Here is a 21732-nt window from a genome sequence, read left to right as displayed (position 1 = left end):
ATCGTGCTGCATTGGAAAAGTTTCTTCCTATATTATAGCCACATTAACACATACAATTTAGGGTTGCTGTACAATTGCCAGATTAAACTTTGCAATAAAGGTACCCCATGTATAATTGATGCAAGCAACAGAGCTGTTTTATAAATATTGCTACTATTCACACACCACCACTAAAGTACCATTAAAACTCACTGATGCAAGAGATTATTTTTAAACATTAATGCAATTTTGAAATTTCTCCAGAGTGTAGCTAGCTGGCTAAATCAAAATAATATGTTCAGCTCCCACAGCACTCAGGTCAGTGACATTCAGAACATTGTTATTGATTATAACTCTGACAGAGTTTCCTAACCTTGCACAAGGCAATTAATGCATTCTTTTTTCTTTTAATAATAATAATAATACACTGCAATGTTAATATATACATAATTTTTCAAAGGGGCTTAGGACTTTCCCATGACATTTTGCTTTGTATTTTGTTCAGGCTTAAAAATGATGATAAAACATTTAGGTGCAAATATGCAGAATAGTAAACCAAAGCTTGAGGCTAAAATGGCAAATATCTCCACAGCTACAGTAAATTTTCCAGGAGAACTGACATAAGATGGGATAAATGTGATCCATACAGCACAGAATATAAGCATACTGAATGTGATTAATTTGGCTTCATTGAAGTTATCAGGCAGCTTGCGAGCCAGAAAAGCCAGAATGAAGCACAAGACAGCCAGTAGGCCAATATAACCCAGCACAGCATAGAAACCCATCGAAGAACCCAGACTGCACTCAAGAATGATCTTGTCCTTATAGTATTTCATATTTTTGTGGGGAAAAGGAGGATGTATTGTTAGCCACAGCACACAGATAAGAACCTGTATAAGTGTAAAGGCAAGAACACTGAGTCTCTGTTGAGGAGGCCCAAACCATTTCATGACATTGTTACCTGGAAGTGTGGCTTTGAAGGCCATTAACACCACTATTGTTTTCCCCAGAACACAGGAAATACAGAGGACAAAAGTGATCCCAAACGCTGTGTGACGCAACATACAGGACCACTCAGTGGGCCGAGAAATGAAAGTAAGTGAACAGAGAAAACACAGAGTCAGTGAGAAGAGCAGCAGGAAGCTCAGCTCTGAGTTGTTGGCTTTTACTATCGGGGTGTCCTTCTTGCTGTAAAACAGGACAGCCACCAGCGCAGTTAATCCAGCTCCAAACAGTGAGAAAAAAACTAGCACTATACCCATAACTTCTGTGAATGAAAGAAACTCTACAGCCTTTAACACACATTCATTTTTCTCGGCATTAGACCAGTATTTCCCTGGACACTGCTTGCAGTTATTTGAATCTGGAAAGGAAGTTGTGTTCACTACAGTTAGAAACAAAAAGAAAATTATTTATGAACTCCTGTGATAAGAAACTGCATCTTGAACAGTAGAAGGAGTAAACAAAATGAGCAACTAACCAATTTTCTTTGAAACTTTGAGGTGGGCTGAAGTTTACCTGTCTCATTACTAATCTCTCCTTCTGCACATGGAATACAGTCATAACAGCAGACAGGTCTTCCTTTCTGGGCAGCCTTCCTAGTTCCTGGTGGACAGCTCTCACTGCACACAGACCTTGGCTTCTGTATTAAAAAATGCATTAAATATACAGTTCCCTATTGATTCAGTTCACTCGACATTGCATTTGAACACTATGGGGAAAATCCCTTTTCCACGACCTAGCTGAAGCCCTTGTATCATAACATCAATTTTGTGATTGACAGTGATGTTTGAGCTCTGCCCTTTTAGGCGTGCATTTGCCCTATATAAGCGGGTGCCCAAACATAATTTCTTCAGAATTTCTTCCTTCAAGACCGACATCATCTCGTCTCGACACCCTTCAGCAGACAGAATTCCTTGCAGACACATCAGGACGTTCTTTGCCTGAGTCCAGCACCTGCAGTGACGATTCACCCGCCCCCTCTAGTGTTCTGGCGAAGAAGTCTCTCCGCCTTGCCGCCGGATTGGGATCTTTGCTCAGAGATGACCTCTGGCCCTCTATGAATGAGCACGGTGTTGTCGTATTTGGCAGGTCTGACAATGATAATGATGCCATGTCCCTCACAGCATCAGAGAATGGTCCATGGAGGATGTTGCAGCCCCTCCCCCCAGAGAGGGTGAGGAGTGCGCACTGACCATTGAAATGAGTTACTCCGCTTTATTGTGTGGGAGGTCGAGGAGCTTGGCCTTGAGTGGTCGCCTCCTATCGAGCCAGAAAATTCTCATCTGAATAAATGATTCCTGCACACTGTCTGCTGTCAGAGACCGTGGTTCGGAAAGCAGTGTCTTTCTTCCCTGAGGTTCACACGAAGCTTACTAAGAACTGATCGGAGGGGCTGCTGTCCTCAGGCATTTTTTAGCATCTTTGTACTGTGACACAAATAGCGCTGTCAGTCCCCAGCGGGAACAATCCCCCTGGAAGTATGGCGTTTATAGGAATTTAGAGCTCCTGTCTCTTTCTATTATGTTTCAACTTGCCCTTCCCCACTATTCTCATTGGGAACGAGTCAGTTTTTATTGCAATGCTTCCTTGCATTGCTTGAATAGCGTATGTACCTCATAGTGGCTGCTCGACGTGTGCTGAAGGCTGAAAAAGCCCTTTTGTCCTCTCCAACCAAACTCAATAGCCGTGATAACCGTGGGTGATTGGTGTCTATTGTTAGCTCGCTCGAGCCTTTACACTATTAGCACTGTGCATGGATGCGTGATGTGCTTTGAGTGAGAAGCTGCCTTCTGATAAGCTGCACCTATCTGTGCCCATTATCCACCCCCACTCGCAAGTTTCGTGATTGTGTGGCGCACTTCCGGGCATTTCAGAGATAAATCAACCAACACTCCACACATAATGCTCCCGTCTTATATACGGCAGCTCTCCTAAACACACGCGCAAAACTCAGCGCCCACCAGCACATTACTCAGTCGCGTGGCGCGTGTCACCAAGCCTTTCTCAGTGTGTTAAAAAAACAGTGGTGTGCGGTTATACATTCCGGTTCGCGACGCGGCCGCCTCGCTTTAACAGCGCCCTATCCTCCACGTTACAGTGCAGGACACGCCCATTCTGCTCTCGGAGGTAGTAAATCTCCTTGTGAGAGACGCAATATGGGTTGTTCCCTGTACGGTGCACAGAGAGAATGTCACAGCCATTATTTTTTCATCAAAAAGCAGAAAGATGGTGGCCTCCATCCTATCTGCATCTGCCCTCTTTGGGTTCTGTTCATAATGAACTCTATTAACTTTGGCTCATGCCATTCTTGAGAATTTGCCTTGCTTCCCCATTTCACACACTGTGCCCAACCGCTTCCCAGTGGTGAACGGCTCTATCACAATTAGTGTCAAATATAAAGCACCCTCTACCCTGTTACATGGCAGGCACTCACGGGCATGTCAGATTGGGTGCTAAAAATGATCAAACACTGGTATTCGATCCAGTTCGCCGCAGACCGCCTCGCTTCAACAGCGTTTTGTCCTCAATGGTTCTGTCATGGGACGTGCATGTATTACATGCAGAAATTCACAATCTCGCCAAAATGCGATAGAGATTGTTCCGAGCTGCCACGCCCACAAAGGGTTTTGCAGTTGCTACCTTTTCTTTCCGAGAAAAGGTGGCAGGCTTCGGCTGATTTTTGATCTGAGACACTTGAACAGCGTGCTTGCAAAACGCCCAGTCAAATTTTAACTCAGAAACAGATCTTATCACACATCTGCCCACAGGACTGGTTTGCGTCAATAGATTTAAAGGGTGCATACTTTTATATCCGAATTGTACCGCATCACAGGCTGTTCTTGAGATTCGCGTTTGAAGGGATGACATATCAATTCAAAGTCCTTCCCTTCGGATTGTCTCTGGCCCCGTGCACATTCACAAAATGTGTCGATTTGGCGCTCGCCCCTTTGAAGATGAGCAGCATGTGCATTCTGAATTACCTCAACGATTGGCTATTAGTGGCCCGATTCTGAAGTCTTTTCAGAAAATGCTGGGTTTTATGGCAGCAGCATCTGCCATCATAACATTATGTTTTTACACATGAGACCTCTCCAGTGCTGGCTCAAACACCATGTACCGAGTCACATCTGGTGTCGGGGGTGCGTGCATGTCACCATGACTCACCACTGACTGACTGCTCTAGCATCATGGACAGATCCAGATCTTTATCAGCAGGGTGTGATGCTGGTTCAGGTTTTCAGACGAAAAGTGGTGACCATGGATACATCCAACACGGGTTGGGGTGCACTGTGCAATGGACGCCTGGCTTTCGGCACTTGAACAGATGCGAAACGGGCATGGCACATCAACTGCTTGGAAATGCTAGCCATCTTCTTAGCAGTGAAAGCTTTCCATTCCAACATAGTGAATCATCATATTCTGATTCGGTCAAACAATATGTCAGTGGTAGTGTACATAAATCGCAAGGGCGGCACTAGATCGCTACCTATGATGAGCCTGGCACAATGCCTCCTTGTGTGGAGTGCACGTCATCTCCTCTCCCTGTGCACGACATATGTTCCGGGCCATCTGAACTGCAGATAGGACATGCTGTTGCTCCAGGGACCAATGGTGGGGAATGGAGACTTCATCCTCAGGCGGTTCTGAGGATTTGAAAAATGTTTGGCAAAGCAGAAGTCAACCTATTTGCCTTTGCAGAGACAGCCCACTGCCCTCTTTGGCACTACATGTCCCAAGCCCTGCTGGGAGTGGATGCCTTGGCCCACAAGTGGCCAACGAAACGCAAATATGCGTTTCCCCCGGTACGTCTCCTCCACTCTGTCATCAGCAAAGTCTGAGAGGACAAGGAAATGGTTCTGTTGTTTGTGCCAAAATGGCCCAACCAGCCATGGTTTCTGGAAATGAAGGAGATATTAGGCGGCCCTCCATGGGAAATATTGCTGAGGAGGGATCTGTTCTCTCAAGTGCAGGGCACAATTTGGCATCCCCAGCCGGAGCTGTGGAACCTACATGTAGGGTCCCTGAATGGAGCACAGCGCACAAGCTGGAACTGGCTCAGTCTATAAGGAACACCATTTTGCAAGCTAGAGCACTGACTATGAGACGCCTCTATGCACTAAAATGGTGTGCGTTTGCAGATTGGTGCTCTTCATGCAACAAAGACCCAGTGAATTGCTCCATAACGGGGATCCTTACAATTCTTCAAGAGCGGTTGGACACAGATCTTACTCCATCAACACTTAAGGTTTATGTAGCATCCATATCGGCATTTCACATCCCAGAGGCTGGTTCCTCTATAGGCAGACATGATCTGATCATAAAGTTCCTTAAGGGAGCAAGATGCTTGAACTGCCCCCTCGCCCTGCTACGATTCCAACATGGGATTTAAATCTGGTGCTGAGGGCGCTCAAGTGCCCCCCGTTTGAACCATTGGAATCCGTTGAGTTGTGTGTGCACTCTTTAAAGACTGCACTGCTGTTGGCTCCGGCCTCAGTAAAAAGGGTTGGTGAAATGCTGTCGGTTGACAGTTCATGCCTGGAATTCGCTCTGGGGCTTTCAAAAGCCACCATCAAACCCAAAAAAGGCTATGTGCCTAAAGTGCTTTCCACACCCTTCAGGGCTCAGAGAGTGCACCTACAAGCTTTCTCTTCTCCACCGTCTAATTCGGATGAGGAGCAGTTATTATGCCCCGTGCGGGAATTGCACACGTGTGTGGAGCGAACTCACCAGTTTAGACTGTCAGATCAGCTCTTTGTTTGTTATGGAGAATGCACAAAAGGCATGTCCGTCTCAAAACAAAGGCTATCTCACTGGATTGCTGATGCGATCGCCCTCACTTATGAGTCATAGGGCATTAGATGCAACTAGAGGCATGGCTTCCTCATGGGCATGGACAAATGGTATATCCCTACAGCATATATGCTTTGCAGCAGGATTGTCTTCGCAGAATGTGTTTTCGTGAGGTTTTATAACCTAGACGTGGCGTCCATCACTTTGAGACTCCTCTCTGTCTAGAGAGCTACTATTCCTTTACCCAGCAGGTGAGCCCGACCTCCTTATTCGGGCGGGCTACCTGTTATCATTTTAATACAGCCACCTGGGTAGGCCACTGTGACGGGGAGGGGCGTGGCCGGGCCATGAGAGTGCGTGGCCGGGCCATGAGAGTGCATGGCCGGTGCTGAATCAGCTGATCAGCAGGAGAGCAAGATAAAGGGGAGACGGTGGCACCAGTTAGAGAGAGAGAGAGATGCACGCGGCCATGCTGCATGTGTTCGTTTTTGTTTTATGTTGTTTTAAGTTAATTTATATCATTAAGTCTCTATGTTGACTGTTCAGCTGGTTCCTGCCTCCTCCTTGCCTATCCAATTTATGCCCACTAGAAGTCACAAACACTTCCTATAGAATAAAGCCTCCCTCCCTACCTCTAGTTATGAAGGGCTTAATTATTCTGTGTGTATTATATGATTTATATAGATCCTCAGATTAAGATTAACTTTCCATCTGGTTTTCACCATGTGGGGTAATTCATTTTCATACACATTTGAAGACATATACACATATACATATACACACTCTTCTAAGTGTTTCTACCCTGGTACATCTAGGGTATGACGCTACGTAGTGCGGCGTGACGGGACTCCGTTCCCCATAGCATTCAAATGCAATGTCGAGTGAACTGAATCGATAGGGTACATCTCCGGTTACTCACGTAACTTCAGTTCCCTGAGATGAAGGGAACAAGACATTGCAAAACTTGGCTGCATTACTACATCAGAGTTTTGAGGAACAAGCAGCGCATTCTTGTCCCTCAGTCAGAAATTCTGAAGAAATGATGTTTGAGCACCCGCTTATGTAGGGCAAATGCGTGCCTAAAGGGGCGGCGCTTAAACATCATTGCCAATCACAAGATTGCCGTTATGATACAAGGGCTTCAACTAGGTCGTCGAAAAGGGATTTTCCCCATAGCATTCAAATGCAATGTCTCGTTCCCTTCATCTCAGGGAACCAAGGTTACGTGAGTAACTGGAGACATTTTCTCTACTGACTCTGCAATATGAAGATAAATGTGGTTTAATATTATTGTGAACAGAATATTTCAACTCATGAAATTATCCAAATGCAGAATGGTAGCTATTTTAATGAGAAGGTTTTAGGAATTCTACTTGGGGGAAAAAACAAATTTTAATGTGCTATCATAGAAACTGAGAGCCATGACTCAGTTTACTAATCATAGTGTGGCCCTTTTTCACAAAACCCTCTCTGTAACACCCAGGGCAATAGCAAGGATTCTGGGCCCCCTAACTGTACTGTATATTGATCTGGGCCCCTTTCATATAAAAAAAATACAGTTTAAAATTTGTTGTGGTCTCCCCTGGACCTGTGGGCCCCTACTTTTCACCCCATTAGCTATGGCCCTGCTAACACCCTCTGCCATTGCCTTTTTCCCACTTGATCAAAGTTCATTATTGCTGGACCTTTTTGCTTTTCGTATCACATTAGATAGGGTGACCATATTCTGGTTTTCCAAAAAAAGGACACCTTTTTTTTAATATGGGTTCAAAACAGTGTTACTATGAATGCAAACTTTAATACAGTGAAAAAGACACTCTATTAGCATAACATAAATATATATAAATAAATGAAAATTTCCAACATTCTTTTGAATGTCCATGTACTAAAATAAAATATTTGATGCCATGAGTGTACCTTCATTTAATATTACTATTAATTTGAATGGCCATGGAAAATGAAGCAATGTGATAACAATTTTACCTGGTCACAAAAAGTAGTCTGTTAATTTACCTGATGAACTTTAACCTTTTGCTGACCCTTTATGCTTCACACAGCTAATGTGTGCTTCTAAATCACTTACATCTTTATTAGCAACTGACACATGAGTGCCAGCTTTGCATGTCATACATTCTGCTTCCCACGGATCTCGACCTGGATGAAAGCATGGGAATTTATTTTTACAAATCTTCTGTAAATTTGCACTTTCGTTTGGGCACTGATTCCACTCAGCTGTCATTTGCTGCTACTGTCAAGCAACTGTTTGATGCCGAACACAACAGCACTTCACGCATTCGCGGAGAGATTGACAGGCAGGAATTTAGCCAATAGTTGCTGCAAGCCTCTTATAATCGACCAATTGGTGTGCGAGAATGCGGGACTTACAAAGAGGGGTTAAAGCAATGCAAATATGCACGCACACAAAGAAGTATTAGACCAAATGCACATCATAATGCAACTAAAGCTGAATTTAGAAATTTAGCAAAAGTAGAAATCCTGGCCGTACGCTTTTTTAAGGTCCGAAAAAGAGGACATGTCCGGGAAAAAGAAGATGTATGGTCACCCTACATTAGAGTTCTTAAACTACCTAGGAGTCACTTTACAAATGGAAATGGTATAGGCCTAAATGGTTTTGTCAATTAATCAAGAACCATATTTTCTGTCCCGAGCTTTAAAAAGGTGCAGAGCTTTCAGAAGTGGTGGAGGGCACTGTTTGAGTTTTAGTACATTTACCTTTATAATGCAGAATCCTTACATCCTAGAGGTCAATACAAGTATTTGCTTTTACCTCCAGCTGTCCTCCAGCCCAGATAATGTTTTGAGTGTCAAGGTCAAAGCGCTCGTGGGGGGCCTTTGAGGCATCATAGTAACCCACTGGTTTAAACTGGATTGATCCATTTGAGTCCTGCTGCCAGTTCACAATTTCATACTGGGCTACTGCTGCACCACTGCTGTCAAACCACACATGATCTCCCATCTTTATGGTGAAACTGACATTTTTCAGAGCCTCAACCACCTAGTAAAAACATGTCATTTTAACACAATGTCAAACAGATATAGGGTTACTGCTTGCTCTCACTTGCTCTTTTTTTATTTTTTTTTATTTTTTACCTGATGTGTTTTTATCATCATGCCTTTCTCACAGCCTTCTTGTTCTTTGCACTTGAGTAGACTGTGTAGTGCATAAGCTATAGCATACACTGCTTTATAGACATTGCTTGAATATCTTTGTTCAGGTACATCTTCGTTGTAATTTTTCAGGAAAAGTAGATCCTGATATCTACTGCAGTTCAGTTCATGTTGAGGAAAATTCCCATCTCTCTCTGAGCATGTAAAAGTTGTGTCCCAGAATGCTTTGATAACGTAATCTGAAAACCCTTCGATATCAATTTTCCTCACTGCAAACCCCAGTGACCCTCCCAGCACATGAAAACTGTTTGGAGTGATCAGACTCTTTGCAGTTATCCATGCCTCCACTCCAATCATTTGGAGACCCGTGATGTTCTGAATATTTAACTGCTCAAGCAGGTTGCCCATCTCAAAATGGGAAAGAAATGCAACAATCACTTTTGAAGTGCCTTGTTTTATTATGTCTACAACTTTTTGGAGGTTTTCAGGCTCTGTTCTGTAGAATTTCTCAGAGTACTCTATACAAATGCCCTCCTCCTGGGCTGTTTTCAAAAATATGGCCATTCCATTGTTTCCATAGTCATTGTCACTATTCACAGCTCCCACCCAAGACCAGCCAAAGTGCTTGACAATGTATGCAAGTGCTCTGCTCTGGTGATAATCACTGGCAATAGTCCTGAAGAAAGAGGGGTACTCTTTTCTATTACTAAGACATTCACATGTGGCTGAAGGACTTATCTGAAAAAGAAAGCACATGTATCAGTGATATAGTCAGCAGTATAGTAACTGTGTTAATATTTTACTGTTATTGCCTCTTACCACTGGAATTTTAAAAGGTCCTGTAGTTCTGGACAGAATCACTGTAGCAGAAGACTCTGTTTCTCCTATGATAGCATGTATATGAGACTGTCCATTGCATTGGTCCTCTGCTATAAGCTCCTGATCATTCATCAATGCCATAATTGCACTCATTGATGACAGTCTTGAACCACAGGTATCATAGATTCTGTAGCCAACAGAAACATTTGGGAGCAAACTTTGACTTCTGTTTATCTCGTCAATGGCAAAGATCATGGTTTGAGCCATCCGAAAGTCCATTACATTCACACTGTCAAAACATTAAATCAGTAAATACAACATATATTTTATGCATTGTTAAAACATCTTAACATTCCTGATGTTATGGTGGTTCTTTTTACAAAATGAAAATATAGATATACATATATTTTAGATTTACAAATCATCTCAAATTGTATCAAACTGTCAAAATTATCAAAAGGATTATCTGCTCTGTTTTCTTAAATAATTTCCCATGTAACAAACCTGGAGCATGATAGAAATTGAGGTTTTTGTGTAAACTCAAATGAAGATAAAGTTTCTTTACTGTGGATTGCAAAAAGGCTTCCAATAGTTATATCTCCATCCTTGTACAGCAGCGGGTACATTGGGTCTGCCATAATTCGGCAAAGAGTATTTTCCGCTTTCGTATGAAGGCAGTGAAAAAGGAGAAGTGTGTAAAGAAAGATATGCATCACGATTACTGAGCTCAGATGCAGCTTCAAAATGCCAGTGACATACAGTAATATAGTATTTGCTCTTTTATAGACATCTGCTGAACGCATCAGTGAGAACAAAGCCAATGATCTCATAGCACAAGACATGAATGAACTAGGTCAAGAAATCATAGAATAAGGTCGTTAATTTGTTCAAATCAGATTTTCTCAAACTATCATATAGTTCAAATGAATTGCAAATTAAATATAGGAATATTCAGTTTTTTGTTGGGCACTCACATTAAGATTACCTGGTATCTAATCAAATCAACCCGATCTCACGAGAATCCATCACAATAGTACATGGTGGCGAATTCGTATCAATTCTTACGAGTTAATTTGTACAAAATGTTAAAAGCCCTGATGTGTAATATGCCAGAAAGTGACACTTTGGGTTCCAAACACGTGTTAGTGATGCATATGTGATTGGTTGATGTATAAGTCCTACGTTTTTGTACAAATTAAGTAGTACAAATTTGCCACTTCGTAGTATTGTGACGAATTCTCATGGGACTATGTTGAATAAATCTTTGAAAAATCTACCCTGTTCAATACCTCTGTTTTGCTTTGCAAATTTTGATTTATGTAGTAGATTTTATTTATTTATTTTTTTACATGTGGGGCCCTATTTTCATACAGTTTGTTAGATGCAGGGCAATGCACTATAATCGTGTGCTATGCCTTATCCAATTTCATGAGAGCTTTAAATTTAAGTGCAGTTTTCAAGCCAGAGCAACACACATCTTGGCCTGGGTTGGCTTGTGCTATTAGGGGGCATATACACGCAAACTGTGGCAATATACTCAAAAAGATATGGGAGGTCTTTGTTAATGAAGTTCCACAACTTAATTTTCTATTTTTGTGAATAAGTAATTGCACTTAAAATTGTTGTAAGCGATTTAAGCCATTCTAGAATTTCCACAATCTGAGCTGTTGGATTAGCCACGCCCTCTCTTTACAAAACCCTGCACTCCACATATACCAAATTAGCTTTTTTGAGACCCACATCGAGCAAAAACGGTTGTCACAAACAACAGCAGCAAAATAATGCCCTCAACTGACAACTGTTATGAGCAACATGCCATAAAAATGGCATTAAACCATAATAATTTGCTGAACCTAAAATACTACGAGAAAGCGGAAAATTATTGACAGGCAGAAAGCGTCATTGACCGCGGCCCACAGACACATTTGTGTTTGCCGTTACAAAGTCTAGATCTGTCCCAGAGACAGGTAAGATATCTCACAACATTCATTTCATTAATATCTTTCAGGGAGTAAATTTTTTTGCATACTTTTCCATGAATAAAAAAAAATCGCTTACAGTCTGAGAACCACGTCTATTTTGTGTGCATTGTCTAAACTCAGCCCTATGGGTTGGTAAAATATTGATTTTCCAATGCATTGTAATCTTCATTTGATCTTCGAAATCTCAATATTGATCCTTAAATCCCAAGAATGATCTTTTACTCTATGCGCAACCCTCTACTACACTGAGAGCATCGCTCGCATTAGCAACCAAATTTTGCTTTCTGTGACTAAAATGTATATTAGCAACTGGCTGGTAAATGTTTAGATGTTACTTATCAGTGATTGTGTGTATAGTGGTGGAGTATTCAGCAGTGAGATCCTTTCACTGCGTGTTGAGAGTAAAAGTTGTTCTGTGTAATGTGTGTGTCCAAAGACGAGATCCATGTGACCCATTTGTCATTGAATAAGTCTCTTTTTATACCTTTTATGCACAGATTTTCTGTTTTATCACATAAAAATCACATAAAGGAAACATAAAAGTAATCCATATGACTTCACTGGCATGGATGAGAAACAGAACAATATTTAAGTCCTTTTTTACTCTAATTCACCACTTTCACTTTTACTTTCAGATGTGAAAGTAAAACTAAACAGGCACCACTTGTGATTTTCAGATGAAAAAGTAAAAGTGGAGATTTAGGGTAAAAAAAAAAAAAAAGGACTTTATGTCTGTTTCTCACCCACACCTATCATGTTGCTTTTAAAGATATGGATTTAACCAATGGAAACATATGGATTACATTTATGTTTCCTTTATATGATTTTCTGGCCACCATTCTCTTGCATTGTAAGAACCTACAGAACTGAGATTCCCTGTCTGTCACTTACTCGACGTTGTGTCGATGTAGTGACACTAGGGGTCACTCTTGGGAGCCCGAAACACCTCTGGTCTTTGAAAAAAGGCCAATGGGAATTTGCGAGTGGTATTTGCATACCACTCCCCCAAACATACGGGTATAAAAGGAGCTGGTATGCAACCACTCATTCAGATTTTCTCTTCGGAGCCGAACGGTCGATGCTCACTGAGCTGAATTCTCACGGCTGTTCATTCACCTCTGCTGGATCTGATGGCGCATTTCAGCGGCTTCTCTCCCTTTGCACTGGTGCACTGCAGAGAACGCCCCTGGGCGCTTCAGCAGAAATAAAAGAGTATATTCTAAAAAAAAAGAGTATAGTTCTCTATAAGAGCGGTATACACGGAACGTCTTTTTAAAGATGCCCTTCTGTTTGTGTGTTATTCCTGGTTGCGGTCGTTATCTCTCGCCTTCTGATGGTCACGATCGCTGTCTTTCGTGTCTGGGTGCTACCCACGCGGAGACAGCGTTTGTGGATGGGTCATGTACTTATTGCGAGAACATGACCATGGCAACGTTGAGGCCACGGCTTGCCTTCGTAAGAAAGCAAGCCACCCCAGCGGCTCCCTGCCTCGGTCCTTCTACCTACGGGTATGAGGCCAGCGTGGCTAGCACTGGGGGCGATTAGGGGACCTCAATGGGACCACCTCTGCCGGGTATCCCCCCCACGGACCTCCCATTCCCCAGCATGCTTGTCTGCCCTGATTGGGCTTCCGGATGAGTCCGCCAGCTCGTCTCATGGCGATTTCGACCTCTTGTTCGGAGCCCGCGAAGGTGATGAGCTCTCAAGCGCAGCATCGGAGAGTGAGCTCGTCCAGTCGGATGCGGAAGCCTCAGCTGGGCTTGCCCCCTCTGGTACATTCGCCCAGTCACAGGCTGACGAGGAGTTGACGGACATGCTTTCCCGGGCAGCCACGAGCGTCGGGCTTGAGTGGAACCCTCCGCTCTCCCCTGAACTCTCGTGGCTCAATGATTGGTTCCTGGGCCCACGGTGCCACTCACAGCCATGCCCCGCCCCAGTTCCTTTCTTCCCGGAAGTGCACGAGGAGCTGACAAGGTCGTGGGAGGCACCTTTTACTGCCCAGTCCCGATCTTTCAGTTCCCCCTGCCCTCACTACCCTCGATGGTGGGGCGGCCAAGGGGTATTCGGTGATCCCCCGGTGGATAAGGCGCTTGCGGTGCACCTATGCCCGCGGAGCGCGGCTACCTGGCGCAGGTGCCCGAAGCTCCCATCCAGGGCCTGTAGGTTTACGTCGTCCCTGACGGCCAAGGCCTATGGTGCTGCTGGACAAGCCACCTCTGCCCTGCATGCCATGGCTCTCCTGCAAGTCCACCAAGCCAAGGCGCCAAAGGAACTGCACGAGGGTAGTTCTGCCCCGGGATTGATGCAGGAACTGCACTCTGCGACCGACCTCACCCTCCGGGCGATGAAGGTCACGGCGCAGTCTCTCGGGCGGGCGATGTCCACCTTGGTGGTCCAGGAGCGCCACCTTTGGCTCAACCTTGTCGAGATGGGAGAGACCGACAAGGCACGGTTCCTTGGCGCCCCCATTTCCCAGGTTGGCCTGTTCGGTGACACCGTCGAGGACATTGCCCAGCAGTTCTCAGTGGTGAAGCAGCAGACGGAGGCTTTCCAACACATCCTGTCCCGGCACGGCTCAAGATCCCGCACCCCGTCTGCTCTTCACCAAGGGCGTCCTCCTGAGGTGACTGCACCGGCTCTGCTGCAGCCCGCTCCCGTGGCCCGGCCCCAGGGTGGAGCCCACCGCAGGAAGTAGATGCCACCTGTCTCACGGCCTGCCGCCAAGAACCCGAGAAAGGCTTCGCAGCACCCCTGAGATGGCCGACCCAGGGATGAGGAAACCCACTGCTCTGGAACTGGTAAGCAGACCACTCCATCCCCGGTGGAGGGCTGGGAGGAGAATCTTTTGTTACCTTTTCATTTAATTTTGCCGCATGCCCAAGTAGCTGCAGTACCCAAGAGTTCAGCAAAAGAGCGGTTTCTTTGTTCCCTGGGTCACATACCCGGTGCACACGGCCATCATCATGACCACGTCCACCATTCCATTTTGTCAGTCTCCCCGCCCCTGCGCATCCAGCTGTGGCACAGATCCGCCCCTGATGTGACGGTCTCCATGGGTCACAAGCACAGGCCTCTTCCTCCCCCGTCCCAGGCTGTTCTGGGGATGGTCACAAGGAGCCAGGTAAGTGCTTCGATGTCCCTGAACTCAGCATGGCCACGGCATGACATGGCACCTCAGGCTCTGCATCGCCATGAGGCCCCACCTGCCGGTACGTCCGACGAGATTGTCCCCTTGGTCCCCCTCACCCGGAGCTTGGATGCGTGGCTTGCGCTTTCCAACCCGTCGCGATGGCTGGTCCGGACCGTCCGACTCGGCTACGTGATTCAGTTCGCCAGGCGTCCGCCCAGGTTCAGCGGCGTCCAATTCACCTCAGTGAAAGGCGAGAATGCTGCTACCTTGCACGCAGAAATTGCTACCCTCCTACGGAAGGGTGCGATAGAGCCTGTCCCTCCGGCCGAGATGAAGAAGGGGTTTTACAGCCCCTACTTCATTTTACCAAAGAAAGGCGGTGGGTTGCGGCCAATCTTGGACCTGCGAGTACTGAACCGGGCTTTACACAGACTCCCGTTCAATATGCTGATGCAAAAACGCATTCTAGCGAGCGTCCGGCATCAAGATTGGTTCGCGGCGGTAGACCTGAAGGACGCGTACTTCCACGTCTCGATTCTACCTTGACACAGACCCTTCCTGCGGTTTGCATTCAAGGGTCGGGCGTATCAGTACAGGGTCCTCCCTTTCGGCCTGTCCTTGTCCCCTTGCATCTTCACGAAGGTCACAGAGGCAGCCCTTGCCCCATTAAGGGAAGTGGGAATTCGCATCCTCAACTATCTCTACGACTGGCTAATCCTAGCTGTTGTGTGCGCACAGGGACCTGGTGCTCTTGCACCTCAACCGACTAGGGCTTCGGGTCAACTGGGAAAAGAGCAAGCTCCTCCCGGTTCAGAGCATCTCTTTTCTTGGCTTGGAGTTGGACTCAGTTTCGATGATGGTCACCTCACGAACGAGCATGCACAGTCGGTGCTGACCTGAAGGTGTTCAGACAGAAGACAGCGGTTCCACTGAAACTGTTTCAGAGGCTCCTGGGGCATATGGCATCCTCAGCAGTGGCCACTCTGCTCGGGTTGATGCATATGAGACCGCTTCAGCACTGGCTCCAGACTCGAGTCCCGAGATGGGCATGGCACCGCGGGACACATCGCATGGCCATCACGCCGGTCTGTCACCATCTTTTCAGCCCTTGGACAACCTCACATTTCTACGGGAAGGCGTTCCCCTAGAGCAGATCTCCAGGTTATCTCATGGTTACGACAGACGCCTCCAAAACGGGCTGGGGTGCTGTATGCAATGGGCATGCAGCCGCCGGCTCCTGGACGGGCCCGCGGCTACGTTGGCACATCAACTGCCTCGAGTTGTTTGCAATTCTGCTCGCCCTATGGAGGTTTCGGCCGTTAATCCAGGGCAAGCATGTGTTAGTTCGGTTACGTCCTGGTTACTTTCGTAACCTCCATTCCCTGTTGGAGGGAATGAGACATTTTGTCCCTTCTGCCACAACACTGGACTACCCGCTGAAATGGCCGGGACCTTGTCTCGGCTCCTCAGCACAAAACCTGAATGAGTGGTTGCATACCAGCTCCTTTTATACCCGTATGTTCAGGGGAGTGGTATGCAAATATCACTCGCCAATTCCCATTGGCCTTTTTTCAAAGACCAGAGGTGTTTCGGGCTCCCAAGAGTGACCCCTAGTGTCACTACATTGACACAATGTCTCGTTCCCTCCATCAGGGAACGGAGGTCACGAAAGTAACCAGGACGTATTCTTCTAAAAATCTTTGTTTGCGTCTACTGAAGAAAGAAATCATACATATCTGGGATGGCATAAATGATTAAGTATTGTCATTTTTGGGTGAACTATCCCTGTAAGTACCACTTAGTTTTGACAATAGTACTAAACAAACACTTTAAATAATCCTATTAGTACTGTAGTGTACTTTTAACTGTTTTGAATACTTATTCACTTGCACTGCCAATGAGTGTCATGCCTTCTGTTCTTGTCTGCAGTGCCCTCTACTGATTCTACACCAACATTAATAGAGATTGAATAAAACTAGATGCAAATATAAAACATATATTGACCCATTAGCCCATTATATAACATTGTGTAGTGCATTTACATGTAAATCTTTGACACATTATTTTTCTATTTTAAATAGTGTTTATATATTATAAAAAAAAAAAAAAGTATTATTATTATTATACAGGCTGAAACTGTGATTATATATATATATATATATATTTTTTTTAACATATAGAATTTTTTTATTTATTTTATAATGCAACTTTTGAAAGAACATCTACAGTACCTTAATCCCCCATACATTACTCACAACAGAAGACAACATCTAATGCTATCGTCTAAATGCACCACAAAATATTTAAATCTGTATGAAAAAAGTTATGACACTGAATGTTATGGGAGATTATTTTCAAAAATAATTTGTATTGTTATGTCTTTTAAGGGTAAAGTTCTCTTAAATCAAGCCTTTTGGTTTTATAGAATACACTTTGTTTGTACACAAAGGGGTTGAACATGTTTCAGTCATTAATATACAAATTTACATTGACACCAAAAAAGTTCTATGTGTACCATGCATTTCATAAACTTTTAAACGAAACCTTTAAACCTACTTATTTTTGAGAGGAAGATTATGAATCTATACAAAAGAAATTGATGAACTTTGCCAAAGTCAGAAGAGGTTTTTTTTTTTTTTTTTTTTTTCTCACAACTTGCTAAGTTTACTATACTTTTAATTCTTTGTTAACTAATGGACTTTAATTGGGAAGTTGTTACCTCTGTGTACAGCCTCTCATACAGAAGCTCATAGTCATTAATTATGTTTTGATTGAAAAAAAAAAAACAATTCTCAGGACACATCTTGGCAGTATCTGCTCTTGCCTAATCACTCAGCTGCCTAGCATGCTTAGTCAAGCTGTTAATTAATTATGATGTAATGCTGTTACTGCTGTTGTTTTTCCATTATGACACCCTGGGTTCTTATTTGATCAGCTGAGAAGGAAACACTTGTCAGCACATGTCTAAGAGGCTGCTCTGCACCTGCCCTGTGCCCTGAGGCCAATGGTAAATTGGACAGGTGGAGCTGTTTTCTCCTTACTGATGATCCCTAAACCCTTGGCTGGTTATACCACATCACTGCTTTACACCTCTTACCTCCAATTAAATCATTGTCTTGGGGGAACATTGATGAAAATGTGAAACAAAGACATGCTGACTTGCCTGAGCTCACAAACAATACATCACTACACACTAAACTAATATGTTTCACCTGTCACAGTTGCTTTACCTTAGAGACTGCAGTGGCTCATGTTTAATTCTTTGGTTAACTTCTTGTCTCTCTAATTTTTTATTTTTTTTTATAGATGTGATCATTTGTAAGAATTTATCAAGAGAAAAGAAAGAAGAGACAATTTTAGTTTTTATATTTAATCTAACCTATTAATTATAAAAGTATAACAGTATTGTCTTGGATGCATTCTGATATGTACTGTATGAGTATCGCAGGAAAAAAGTCAACCAAACCATTGGAAAATAAAGTTTCAAGCAAAGGAACAAACCCCTTTTTAAACTGTTCATTTAGGTAGTTTTGTTATTTTACTGTATTATAGTGCAATATTTTATATATATATATATATATATATATATATATATATATATATATATATATATATATATATATATATATATATATATATATATATTTAGAAAATTGCATTGTCTGTCCAACTCAAATGATGTACACCATTCCTAAAACAACATTTTCAACTAGTCATATTTCATGGTTGTAAAAGAGGGGTCAAATAATTCTTAGATTATGGTAACTAATAATTTTCCAGAAAGACAAGAAAATGTCTGAGAAATATATAACTTTTTTCATAAATGCTTGTTTTTGAAATAAGCGTCATATTTATAATGTTGCTGCTTTTAAGTGCTGTCACATCTGTAACGTTTTAGAGGTTAATAAGTTTATATCACTTAACTTATATCAATATTTATTCAAATAAGTTGATACTTTCTGTGCAAAGCTAACTGATGTCAATTTTAAGTATGATAAACAAAGGGGCTACCTTATTTACTTTATATACCCATAATAATGTGTGATATGTAACGGGCACTTCACATCAAATCATGTGGATATCCAGAGGTGCAGAAACCATATATGCAATGTATGCAACACATAGGGGTGCCAGCGGCTCACTAAAGGGGTTGCAATCGAACCCCATGTCTGCAGGTTTCCATGTCTGCAGGTTTCAAAGTGTTTTGGATAGTTTTTCATGTAAGTGCTTCTTTGAATAAAAAATGACACCTCTGGTCTTTGATAAAAGGCCAATGAAAATTAGCGAGTGGTATTTGCATGCCACTCCCCCGGACATACGGGTATAAAAGGAGCTGGTATGCAACCACTCATTCAGGTTTTAAGCAGAGGAGCCGATATAAGGTCCGGCCATTTCAGCGGGTAGTTCAGCATTGTGGCAGGAGGGACCAACGTCTCGTTCCCTCCATCAGGGAACGGAGGTTACACCAGTAACTATGACGTTCCCTGTCTGTCACTCACTCGACGTTGGTGTCGATGTAGTGACACTAGGGGTCCCTATACAAAACGCCACAAGGCTGAACTGTGTTACGTGAACTGGCGGTGTGTGGCGGGCAGACTTGCTGTGTGCCTCATAGCCAGCACACCAGGTCGACACGTAACCTCCCCCAACACAGTTATGAGTGTCGAACGGCCCTTTTTGGGGACAAGTCGACTACCTAAAGATAGAGACAGGCTTAACCCAGTCGTGGCCTCTTTTCCCCTTCTCTTTTTCCACTCCCTAAAAAACAAGGGGGATTATCCGACTGGGCCGCCAGGTCTAGTCGGGGGGTGTCCCTCCCAAGGGGAGGACACCGCGGAGACCACACTTCGCCCCAAGAGAGGGGGGGATATTTAAGTGGAAGAATATGTCACATGGTCTTTCCAACCATGTGGAGAGCCTTCAAGGTAGATCCCGCCAATGGGGGAGGAGTTACTACAAACATGGAGACTGGGGCAGAGGGGCTCTGCCCAAGGAAGATGCAGTTTGCCAGCAGGGAAACAAATTAGCGGAAGATATAGATCGCATGGGGTTAGCCTTACAGGGAACCACCACATGCGGAGCACCTACCCCAGAACAGGGCTCTTAGTTAGCGCGTGTACTGGGCCAGCAGCGAGTCTCTCCAAAAACTCGACTGCCACAGGGCTCGGAGGAAGTCAACCATGGAACAAATTTTGTGAACACTACTGGGAATTAACGGCACACGTCTTCAGCTCAAAAGGAGGTGGAAGGCGCTATGTGCAAGTGATACACCCGGCCGGCTATCCCGGGCTTATCCGCTTGTGTTGCGTGCCACTACCTGGGACGAAACCGGTTCCACCCGGAGGTTGTAGAACCTTGCAAAGGTGTTGGGTGTTGCCCAGCCCACTGCTCTGCAAATGTCTGTTAGAGAGGCACCTCTGGCCAAGGCCCAAGAAGCCGCTACACCACGGGTAGAATGGGCTCATAGCCCTACTGGGGGCGGTATGTTTTGGGCGAGATACGCCATAGTTATGGCGTCAACGAGCCAGTGGGTGATCCTCTGCTTGGAGACAGGGCTTCCTTTCCGCTGTGCACCAAAAGCAGACAAAGAGCTGCTCAGAGATTCTAAAGCTCTGCATGCGATCCAAATAGATGCGTAAAGCGTGCACCGGACACAGCGACGACAGGGCTGGGTCTGCCTCCTCCTGGGGCAGCACTTGCAGGTTCACCACCTAGTCCCTAAAGGGGTGGTGGGAACCTTGGGCACACAGCCCAGTCAGGGTCTCAGGATCATGTGAGAGTAACCTGGACCGAACTCCAGGCACGTTTCGCTGACAGAGAACGCTTGCAGGTCACCTACCCTCTTGATGGAAGTGAGCGCAGTCAGGAGGGTAGTCTTCAAGGAGAGTGCCTTAAGCTCGGCTGACTGCAAAGGCTCAAAGGGGGCTCTCTGTAGACCCTGAAGAACTACAGAGGTCCGATGAGGGAACGAGGTGCCTCTTAGGAACCTGATGATCAGGTCGTGCTTCCCTAAGGACTTACCGTCGACTGCGTCGTGGTGTGCTGCTATGGCAGCAACGTACACCTTCAAGGTGGAAGGGGACAGCCTCCCTTCCAACCTCTCTTGCAGGAAGGAAAGCACTGTTCTGACTGCGCATCTCTGGGGGTCTTTCCGACAGGAAGATCACCACTTAGCGAACAGACGCCATTTACAGGCATACAGGCGCTGATCGTGTCTACCATCGCAGGTGGGAGACAGCTTAGGTCTTCCACGTCCTGTCCAGGGGCCAGACATGGAGATTCCAGAGGTCTGTGTGCGGGTGCCGGATGGTGCCCCTTCCCTGAGAAAGAAGGTCCTTCCTCAGGGGAATTTGCCAGGGGGGAGCTGTCGCGAGGAGCTTGAGGGTGCTACCAGGATGACCTGCTCCTCGACCTGCTCCTCATCCTCCCTGACCTTGCACAGGGTCTGCGCAAGCAGGATCACTGGGGAAATGCACATTTGTGAATGCCAGGGGGCCAGCTGTGTGCCAGCGCGTCTATGCCGAGGGAGGCCTCAGTCAGGGTGTACCAGAGCAGGCAGTGGGGAGAATTCTTGGGAGGCGAACAGGTGCACCTGTGCCTGTCAAATCAACTCCAAATCAGCTGGACCACCTGAAGGTGGAGTCTCCACTCTCCCCTGAGGGTAACCTGTTGTGACGGCGCGTCCGCTGTAGTGTTGAGGTTGCCCGGGAGTGGCTTGCAGTGACTTGAGGTGCTGCTGACTCCAGAGGAGGAGACAGCGGGCGAGTTGTGACATACAACGAGAGCGCAAACCACCTTGGCGGTTGACATATGCTACCATTGTCGTGTTGTCTGTCTGAACTAACACGTGCTTGCCCTGGATCAATGGCCGAAACCTCCGCAGGGCGAGCAGAATTGCCA

General features: G+C 45.0%; 1 protein-coding gene across 1 annotated transcript; it reads right to left on the bottom strand.

Moving 5' to 3' along the window:
• Positions 1 to 443: 443 nt before the first annotated feature.
• On the bottom strand, positions 444 to 10445 carry LOC127456365 (extracellular calcium-sensing receptor-like). The gene is made up of 6 exons (XM_051724812.1): positions 10225 to 10445; positions 9721 to 10009; positions 8884 to 9639; positions 8561 to 8788; positions 1498 to 1621; positions 444 to 1342 (listed from the first exon to the last, which is right to left on the bottom strand). Exons 1-6 carry the CDS (start codon positions 10431 to 10433, stop codon positions 444 to 446), a joined length of 2505 nt encoding a protein of 834 aa, XP_051580772.1. The 5' UTR covers positions 10434 to 10445.
• Positions 10446 to 21732: the final 11287 nt, after the last annotated feature.

The sequence above is a fragment of the Myxocyprinus asiaticus genome, chromosome 18, assembly GCF_019703515.2.
Source record: "Myxocyprinus asiaticus isolate MX2 ecotype Aquarium Trade chromosome 18, UBuf_Myxa_2, whole genome shotgun sequence".
In the NCBI taxonomy this organism is placed as follows: domain Eukaryota; kingdom Metazoa; phylum Chordata; class Actinopteri; order Cypriniformes; family Catostomidae; genus Myxocyprinus; species Myxocyprinus asiaticus.
This window is presented reverse-complemented; position numbering and strand designations above follow the sequence as displayed.